General features: G+C 39.2%; 1 protein-coding gene across 14 annotated transcripts in view; it reads right to left on the bottom strand.

Moving 5' to 3' along the window:
* Positions 1-370: 370 nt before the first annotated feature.
* phf6 (PHD finger protein 6) overlaps positions 371-10,889 on the bottom strand; it is a 119,360-nt gene continuing 108,841 nt past the window's right edge. For 13 of the 14 annotated variants that reach the window (XM_068047037.1, XM_068047045.1, XM_068047040.1 and 10 more), the window contains 2 exons: positions 9,359-9,461; positions 8,102-8,170 (listed from right to left, as the gene is read on the bottom strand). In XM_068047037.1, coding sequence (XP_067903138.1) covers positions 8,153-8,170; positions 9,359-9,461 — 121 coding nt within the window. In that variant the 3' untranslated portion in view covers positions 8,102-8,152. Of the gene's footprint in view, positions 8,013-8,101; positions 8,171-9,358; positions 9,462-10,889 lie in introns of those variants that run through there. The other variant, XM_068047047.1, reaches the window with a different exon arrangement.

The raw sequence follows: 10,889 nt of genomic DNA, 5'->3' as shown, positions 1-10,889 counted from the left end.
TCATCAAAAAGGACTGTGTATAAGTGTGGTGTGAGGTTTTCAAGTGTTTAAATAAGTAAAGAAAATAACTATTTGTAATTTGGGGTATCAGCTACTTACAAAGTATTATTTATTTAATTGGGTATTTCTTTTAATTTTGTTATAATAAAAAAAGTCTGAAAACGTCTCGTCATGCAATTTGTTAACTAGATCTGGGGGTTCACATCCTGTATTTTTCACGTTAATGATCTCACTGAGATTGTAACAAAGGTCAATTTTGCATTTGTACACTCTAGATGCTCTTTGCCTAAATGTTACAACCAAGGTCAACTTTGGCAAGGACTTGGTTACAAAAATCTAGTTAATCTGTAACTTCATTAACAAGCAAACAACTTTAAATCTAAGGCAGATATACTTTTATTAAAAACATTCAATGACTAAGTGTTTTAGACAAAAAGTAACACCATGATACTTAGAAACTAAAACTGTTAAGTACATAAAGAAAGAAAACATGGGAATGTAGCAACTTTCTCCTGGTGTTTTGTGTCGAATGTCAAAGGCAATTTCATCTCCACATGGATTCAAAGCTGCAATATCTGATATCAGTGAACATTTTCAGTCCTAACTTTGAGTAAACATTCCTTCACTGCATGCAAACAGAATCACTACTGAACATTATTTAGTACATAGGAAAGAAATTCTGAAGATTAATTTAAACGTTTCCAACTCTCCAGTGACCTACAGCTAATACAGATGCTACACAGCACAGTCTCAGGAACAAAGGTGAACATTTCCACTCTATATGATTTGACAAACATAATGAAGAGGCCAGTAACTTCAAATGTAGAATAAGTTCAAGAATGACCAGGCCATATACATCACCACAAACTACAGGATTTATACCAAAACTTAAACACTATTCCTTATTTAATAGTGCAGTCAATAAGCAATTCACTGTACACTCTTGTGGTAGTACAGCTCTTAAAAGGGCCACTTTAAACACACAGAAATGCTGATTCACTCTGACATTAAAACCTGATCAGACTCAAAAATAAATCTTGGCCAAAAGTTGATGCCAATAGTTGGCTATTCATTCTCAAGTCCAGTAGCAATGGTTTGTAATTTTTAAAATTTCATTCTGGGGATGTGGGCATCATTGGCAAGGCCAGCATTTATTGCCCATCCCAATTGTCCTGAGGTGGAGGTGGGCCTGATTCTTGAATCTCTGCAATTTTATCTGTAGCAGTTTGATACTAAGGTACTTGCTCGGCTATTTCAGAGGGCAGTTAAGAATTAACCATGTTGATGTGGATCTGGGGTCATATATAGTCCAGACCGGGTAAGGACAGCATATTTCCTTCCCTAAAGGAAATCAGTGAACCAGCTAGATTTTTAATGCCAATCTGACAGCTGCATGGTCACAAACATTTTAAAACTATATTCAAATTCTACAGGTGGGATTTGAATTAATGTTCTCTGGATTATTAGTTCAGGCCTCTGAGTTACTAGTCCATTAACAACCACTACGCTATCATACCCCCTTTACAAAGCAAGACAAGCAATACCTGGTCAACTTCAATCTTCTCCAGTCTGGTTTCTTCCCAATGTAAAACTTAAGCAATTACCAAAGCAGTCATGTACTGTAACTGAGAAACCAGAAAATCCGGACTAAATTCACACAGAATTTGCAACCTCTGGCATTTACATCCAATTAAATGGTTTCAGTTAAAAGACAATCAATGTATTAAAATCAATCAATACCAGGAAATAGTTTTCCCTATCTGGACTGGAAAGATTAATGGAGAGAAACTGCTAGACAATCAGAAATTTTCCCCAGTCAAGTGGAATGACTCAATTACAGTGCAGACTTCACCAGAGAATCTGACAACATCTCCCGTTTCATATTTAAGGCACTTATAATACGTCCATTAAATATAAACCTTGGATTTGCACAAACAGAATTTTATCTAGCCAGTGTAAAATCCGACTGCAGTTTTAACAAACATGACAAACTGGTTTCCAATTTTACAAGAATGTAATAAAAATGAAGTTATGGTAAGCCCATACTGTAGGTTACAAAATGCAATAGGTATTAACCATTTTGCTAGTAACTGGCTTACATTGTGTCTGCTGAAATCAGACCTCAGCTTTATATCAATAAATAAAAATAAGGAAATCAGACATGCAAGGAGGGAACACTGCAACAACCATTGCTTCACTGTTAATATTAATTTTCTTGGAAGAGCAAAAGTGCACAACCTCCATGTATCTATATCATGCTACATCCCAATAGTAATTTGTTTTTGTGTTGGCTTCAGGTTCAGTCAATAAAAAATTACATTTAATGCCAATTTTCTTTTTGTATATTTTCATTATTTCGCTTCAATCATTTCAATTACAAATCCAGTGGTTAGAATAATTTAGCAAAATTACCAGGTGGCAACTCAAACATCTGGGTTCATATAATGTAGTCATCAACCCTGTATAGATCACAATCTGTAACATTGAGCTCAGTAGCTCCCATCAGTAATACTGCACCGTAGAATGGGACCCAGATCCCTTGCCAGCGACTCCTCAATGCCATGGTCAGCACAATGAGTGGATACTTGGCACTGCCCCATTGGAGAGGGAAGGAAACTGTATTAGTGCCAGAGGACTGGTGAGTGGCAAATACATCCCCTCTCTTCAGAGAAGAGGACATGGATAAGGCAGCAAATTATAGCCAACAAATTTTCAGTTTTTTTGTAACCTATTAGTGTTTAAAACACTGAATAAAAATATTAAACACTTGGAAAGGAAAGAACTAATTAGGGTAGAGAGGATGGAATGGAAGCAGTTTACATGAATTTTCATAAAACTTTCAAGGTCCCACATAAAAGACATGGCAGAAATAATGGCACATGGAATTAAGGAGAATGTGACCATAAGGAGGGAGATGGTTACATGTTGATAGAAAGCAAATGATAGGGGTTAAGTTTCACAGACTGGGAAGATGTAGCGAGTGTTTCACTGGCTGCAATTTGGCAGGGTGGGGGGGGGGCAGGGTACCTAAATTTTGAGATTGAGGGAATTCTATCAAAAGTTACAGAGCAAAACTGGAGGGTGGGACTTATGGCATATTTTGACAAGGACTATGAAAGGATGCAAGAGAACATAGATAGGATAGCATGAGTACATACAGTTCAATACTGGGAAATGTGAAGACATTTATTTTGGAATTAATAAGGAAAGGTATTGCACCTCAAATGTTAAGCCTTTGAATGGAACGAAAATCCTTTGCTCCTAGTTACGCAGGCCAATAAACATGGCAGCGCAAGTAGATAAAGGATGTAAAAGACAAACAATGTTTGGTTTTGCATCGAAGGACATTGAACATAAAAGAAAGGAGGCACTGTTGAACAAGACCCTAGGCTGCAGTTGGAGTAGTGTCTACAGGCTTGGGCCCATTATACGACTGATGTAAAAGTAATGCAAAAGGTCCATTGTAGATTCACTGGGATGTTGCAAAGAATGAGGAACTACTGTTATGACAATTCACTGGAGAAATTAGGCATTTTTAGCCCACTCAGAGCAAGGTTAATGAGTGGCCTGACTAAGGTTTTCAGGATTACAAAGGGTTATGATATGGTAAACAGCAATAAACATTTTTCACTTTGTCAGCAAGACAATAAGAGGCCACAGATTAAAAAAAAATGCATTCTTGACAGAGGATGGCTGGAATGTGGAACTAGCTCACTGCAACAGTCTGACAGTATTTTTCAAAGGGAGTAGGATGGTTGCTTTAAAGTATAAAATATTAAAGGGCACCAAGAATGAGCAAGGGATTGGATTTAAGGCCAATCTGAAGAAAAACATCAATGCAAGTTGTGCTGTACAATTCTGATTCAATGATAGAGGCCAATGGCCTTTCTCCGCTCTGGAACATTCTATGGCTCTATAGAGCTGATAATCTACGAAAATGTTTGATCTTATAGTTTTAATATTCCTTTCATATTTTATACAGACACTAGGATATTCAGCCTTCAATTGACTCCTCTTGCCAGAGAACAAGAGGCCCAAGTCCCAGATTGTGAAATCCCACAGCCAGATGGGCCAAGAATGGTGAGCCAGACACATTTCAAACAGCACAACTGCTAAGGTGAACAGGACAGGGGTCTCAAGTTGCCCTGATTGGTTATTAGTACCACTTATTTAGTGCATTCTTTTGAAGCACTTTTAAACATCAGTGAATATATTCACGCCTTTCTATATTTGGTCACTGGGCACAAACTCATCAAGGCGAGTCACAGAGGTACAGATAAGTCATTTTCATAGTAACACTTGGATATTACCCAGCAAGTCTGATTCTATAGGACAGATAGTCAACAGCAGGATAGATTAACCCACAAGTGAGGAGGACTGATGTAACCTGCTCTTGTGTCGGATAAACTCCACTGAACTCATCAGCAACAATTACTAATGCAGCATGAACAGAGTGTGATGACATTTGCCATTTTGATTTTATTCTGATCACTGTGAGCTCAGAGGAAGCTTTAATATTCCTAGTGCTAGGGTCAAAAAAGCTCCCCTCGGCCCATATGCTCTACTGATGAGACCAATAGGTAAATATCAGTTATAATTTCATCTTTTCTCCTCCCCAAATAACTATAACTTGAAACAATTTGCTGTTCGAAGTCAGTGTAAATATTACAAAAATACAAACTGATAGCTCCATTAAGTCTTAGAGACTCAGTAACAGACATATGCACATCACTTCGAACCATTCAGGGAAAGTTTTATAATGCAAAACTGAAAATGGGTCCAAATATCTCCCCATACTAATGAGAATAATGCAATACCCAGGAATGAATACCTGGGAATAATCTCACCACTGCAGAGAACAGAAAACTCAGGGTGGAGGAAGGCATTGAGTTTAATCATAATTCAAGGCATCATTTGAACATCTCCAGGCAGTTAATATTTCTTGGTATCAGTTTCTATTTGATCTCAATTTCCTCCACTTTTTCCCTCATAAAAGTGTTTACTCCTTTTTTGGCACTGGTCACATTCCGTTACCTTGTCAAAGGCCATGTGACTTCAACTGTAGTTGACATCACTGTTGCACCCAATCCTGTTCGCACCAGATGCCCACATGTGTGAGCCCAGTAAGGGGTCACTGCATAGTGACCTGAGTAGGGATGGTAACTCATGCTCCCTTCTGAACCCAGGGACCACAGCCAACTCTAGCACTCCAGCAATGGCCCCTGCTTCTGTGCTATCCTATGATCTGATGCGATCAGCTGACTCTCAAACCAAGAGTGCAACCTAGGGTATTGCGTGGCTCAGCTATTCACTAGAGAAACTTACTAAGCTATTGGAGAGCACTAGTTTCCCACTATTCCCACCAATGTGAACTCTCTTTTTTGCAGGCAGATACCACAGCAGTCATTAACAGACAGCACAACTCACTATAATTGACACAATGAAATACCTAGTGAACAATTGCTGCAATGAAAGTTTGATTTTCACATTTCATTAACAAGACTGAATAACAATGCATTTATAATTTTGTAACATTTCCAGTACTACTGAGTTTTGAGGTTGGAAATTTAAACTACCTCAGCAACATGCTATAACTGGAGCTCTTGGGGACTGAGAAAAGTTAAGGAATGCAGTCCCTGTCCCCACCATTCCAACTTGATTTCCTCTGGTTTCCACATTTTATTTGTAAATCAGTATAATAAATAACCTCTGGAACATAGGAACAGGAGGGGACCATTCAGCCCCTCAAGCCTGGCGCAAGGGGTTGCAAGGAGCAGCTGCAATTGGTTGCTAGATGATCAGATACAACAGGAAAAGACACAATAATTGACCGGAGATGGAAGAATAAACACATTATTCTACTTGCAACACAAAAGTTTTGTTCTTCAGCTAATCCAAAATGAAAAAGGAACATGCCCCAGGATTGCTGGAGCATGGAAGTCTCTGGAGTTATTGGTGCAAACAGGACCACTGAACAAGCTGTCTTGCATCACCACTGTTGCAGCAGAAATAAGGAAAGCAAAGAAATGGGTAAGTACCGATTTTGAAGGTTATCTGATTGAATAGTTTCAAAGGCCCGTACTTGGGCCTCTTGTTCTGCTCTATTGTATAGACTTGCACATAACTTGAAGCCCACTGTTTGACCTTTGACACAACATCTATTTTGATAAGCAGCAGGTCCGTTACAATTTGGAGGCAATTTTTTTTTTTTTTAAACACAGCATTTTTACAACCAGATGCCTTTTTTAAAATGCTAAAACTAGTCTGCTTTTGCTGCATTTTACATTACACTGAGCTTATATCTGCCACTGCACTTGCCCAAAAAATGACTTTTGAACCGCACACAACAGTTTCGGAAAAGAGCAAAACACAATGTTTTCTGAGCTATTTTAGTTAAAGTCAAGAGCACAGAACAGGACAAAATAAACCAAGGGTAAAGTGTTGCCTAATATTAATACAAGTAAGCTATGGAAAATGAAAGCATTTTGCAGGAAGCACAAAAAATTTAGACTATGAATTTGTGGTCTAAAATACTGATGCTGGTAAAACCAACATGTAAAAACATTCAGCTGGGCAAGCTATAAAGCACATATCAAAATGAGGGGCATTCAATAATCAAATACTTTTAGGCATCAAAACAATACAACAGAATATATATATTACATATATATATTTATAAAATGAATATCTTGCTTAACACACAGCCCTTCAGACCAAAAAAAGGGTTGAAAGGGCTGGAGGACAGTGCATCCACTGCTAACATACTACTTGCCTAAATTTAGTTTTTTGTCTTGGCAGTTACTTTCATCAAGATAGATGAGGTATGAATAAGGAACCAGAGTATAAAGCATCGTTTTCTGATCAGAAACATCATAATCCTAAAACTTTTTATTTTATTCTGAAGCCCTAACTTTGATAATCAATGAAACTCTTCATTTTAAGGAAAATGACAATCACAGGAAGAAAATTAAGATGGAAATAATACACTATATACTGATGTAAATCTAGCAAAAGTCAAAATGATCCATTTCCATTAAAACATTTAACAGACTTCAACATCTAAACTAAACCATGATTTCATTGCCAATGCCATTTGCACCACTATATTTGACTAGGCGTGATTAGCTGACCAAGTTAGACCTTGGCATTTACACAGTGACTTATCAGATTGGAGCTTCAGTCGCACATTTCTGAAGAAGTTTCATTATGCCTTAAATAAAAAATGCGTCAGTCTCATGCTGTTCAAGGAGGGACACCACCACCTGGGAACTGACTCATCTCATCTCTCTGCATCCTAGATTTTCATCAGTCATTCCCAGATGGTGCATTGGAAGTAGGAGGCATTTCCATCCTCAGTCAGATGTCTAGCTTTAGTGAGCATAATCCCTCATCAGTACTGAGATGTGGACCATCCCACTGTACGGACTCATCTATCATGAACTGGGTTGAAACTACAAATGTATTTTGCTTAGGACTATAAACTTGAGATCCACCGTCTGCTAATCAAAATGTTTGTGGCGAAAATACCTTATTCTAGTCACTGGATTGGAGATTTTAATTTGAGCTTTTATTTTCAAGCTCTTCACGTTTGATGTTGAACTCCAGAGGCACCCGAAGTCACGCACACTTGTGTTAAATGTTGTTCCCACTTGTGGCCCTCATCATGCAAAGGAGTATCAATAGGTCAGCTTGCATCATCTAATCATGAATTCAGCAAACCAAATTATTTCCATTTTAATTCAAAAGGCTGTAATAATATTCAAATAATCCATTTTATGGAACCTCCCGATCAGTAAAAGCAGGTATATTAGCCGTGCTATTTCACTACATTGTTTCCCTCCCTTAGAAGGCGGAACATTGACAGAACAAAAAGATTTCTTGAAAGATCTTTGGATATTTTCTACGGTTCTCACGAGTCCGTTAGCAGTTTGAACACAATATACCAGCCTCATCTACTCAGTCCACAGGCATTTTCTTGGCACTTTTCTGTATCCAAGGTTCCGTCAGTTTTTCTGTTCAACAGAAAGGGGAAAAAAAAACAGTTGGCCAAAGTTACTTGTATTGCAATCTGTCTGACAACCCATACAACATGCAATATTACCTCTAGAGATTCAGGCATCCATTAAATCAGAAGGAATTTGAATGCATTTTTCTATACCTCTTCTAAGACCTAATGAACAAACAAAAAATGACTATTACTTATAACGGTTTTTAACTTGGCTAATCTATCAGCACTAATAAATATGAATGCCCATGTCTTCGCTCCTCTCTCAAAGCGATGCACAACTTCATCAGGTGCCTACAGGGTCCTCTGTCCCAGTATTTCACCCCAAACCCCAGTCTCCATGTTAATATCCAGACATGCCCAACAGGAGGTATTCACACTCCACCCTCTTCCCCAGACCATGACAGCATAGCCTCTCTGCCCACCAGCCCTTCATTTCCAGCATGGGCCATTGAACAGTGACTAAAAACAAGGATGATATTTTTAATATAACATATAGCAGTCAACTCCAGCACTTGCAGTGGAGGTTAACCAAGCAGACCAAGGTTCATGGTGTTTTGTGTGGCTTACTGTTATGTCAAGCATCGGAATCAGCCTATAAATGCGGGCTTTAAATTACATGTCATTGATAGAAGTGTACAAGATTATGACAGGTTTAGGTAAGGTAGACAAAGAAACGGTGTTCCCATTAGCTGATGGTACAAGGATGAGGGGACACAGATATAAGATTTTGGGCAAGAGATGCCTGCATGAGGGATGTAGGAAGAACTTTTTTTTTTTTACAGTGAGTGGTAATGATCTGGAACTCACTGACTATGAGGGTGGTGGAAGTGGAGACGATCAATGATTTTAAAAGGAAATTGGATGGGCACATGAGAAATACACTTGCAGCTCTATGGAGATAGAGTAGGGGAATGGGACTAATTGGATTGCCCTAGAGAGTTGGTATGGACTTGATGGGTCGAATGGCCTCCTTCTGAGTCTTTATGACTCTCAGTAACCAGATTCCAAACTTTGCCATTCATCTCTTCTCCCCATTAATAAATCAAAGATAAAATTCAACCAAGACTAATCGGTGCCACTACCACTGGGTCCGTACAAAATTTCTGAGTGAGAAAGGCGAGGAAGTGTCAATGAGAAGCATGACCAACAACTGTGATCACAAGGTGAGGAAGGCAATTCATCGCACTATTCCAAATCTTTAGAAACACCAATGAACAGTAACTTGTTTTGTTATATAGGCAGGCCGCTTCTACCTGGGCAAAATTGCGATTATCTCCCCCAAGTACTAGTGTTTTAATACTTGTAAATCACAAAAGGCCCCCCAAGTTTGTCACAATGACCCCCTTGTACCTCTCGATCAGCTTCTTGCTCTCTGCCACAACGTGAGACACTTTCTCTTTCTTCATCCTCCTCATCCCGGTCATCGTTTCCACTGTGGTTTTTACAGTAGAGCCTGTTAAACAAATCTACTTTAACATCCTATACACACATATGTGAACTTCAATTTTCGAAATGCAAGTACTTCTACAAATAACACTACATATAAAACAAAATCTCTCAAACTCTGCTGAGAAAAGGATGTTCATTACTCCAGTTACAACAAATAAAAAGGATAAAATACTAAACTGCTACATTTCCTGAGCACACCAGACAGGCACTTGGAGAGGGTGCAGCTAATTAATGATAGCCAGCACAGACTTCTGAAAGGCAGATCAAGTTGGACTAATCTAATTGAATTTTTTGAAGAAGTGATAAAGAAGGTTGATGAGGGAATGTAGTGGATGTTGCCTGTTTAGATTTTAAGAACGACGGAGGTGGAGGGGCGACATGATAGAGGTTTACAAAGTTATGAGCGGCATGGACATAGTGGATAGCCAGAAGCTTTTTCCCAGGGTGAAAGAGTCAGTTACTAGGGGACATAGGTTTAAGGTACGAGGGGCAAAGTTTAGAGGGGATGTGCGAGGCAAGTTTTTTTTTACACAGAGGGTGGTGAGTGCCTGGAACTTGCTGCCAGGGGAGGTGGTGGAAGCAGATACGATAGCGACGTTTAAGAGATATCTTGACAAATACATGAATAGGAAGGGAATAGAGGGATATGGGCCCCGGAAGTGCAGAAGGTGTTAGTTTAGGCAGGCATCAAGATCGGCGCAGGCTTGGAGGGCCGAATGGCCTGTTCCTGTGCTGTACTGTTCTTTGTGTTTGACAAAGTACCACAGAAAAGGCTGCTTAACAAACTTGAGGCTCATGGAATTGGAGGGTCAGTGTTAACTTGGATCAAAAAAAAATTGGGTTAAGGACAGAAAACAGCGAGTCATGGTAAATGGTTATTTTTCAGACTGGAGGGTGGTAGACAGTGGTGTTCCAAGGGTCAGTGCTAGGACTTAATGGCACAGTTCTAAACAGTGTGCAAGGACAGAGGGACCTGGGGGTGCAATTGCACAGATCTTTGAAGATGGCAGGCCATATTGAGAGGGGGAGACAGTGGTGTAGTGGTAATGTCACTGGACTAGTAATCCAGAGGCCCATGCTAATGCCCTGGGGACACTGGTTCAAATCTTACCATGGCAACTGGTGGAATTTAAAGTCAATTAATTAATGAAAATCAAATTGAAAGCTAGTCTCAGTAATGGTGTTATGAAACTCGTATATTATCCGAACCCATCTGGTTCACTAATGTCCTTTAGGGAAAGAAATCTGCCGTCCTTACGTAGTCCAGTGACTCCAGACCCACAGCTACGTGACTGACTCTTAACTACCTTTGAAATGGCCTAGCAAGCCACTCAGTTGTCAAGGACAATTAGGAATGACCTTGCCAGTGATGCCCACATCCCATGAAAGAAGAAAAAGGGAGTGGTCAGTAAAATATATAGGATCTTAGGCT

The sequence above is a fragment of the Heterodontus francisci genome, chromosome 15, assembly GCF_036365525.1.
Source record: "Heterodontus francisci isolate sHetFra1 chromosome 15, sHetFra1.hap1, whole genome shotgun sequence".
Lineage (NCBI taxonomy): Eukaryota > Metazoa > Chordata > Chondrichthyes > Heterodontiformes > Heterodontidae > Heterodontus > Heterodontus francisci.
This window is presented reverse-complemented; position numbering and strand designations above follow the sequence as displayed.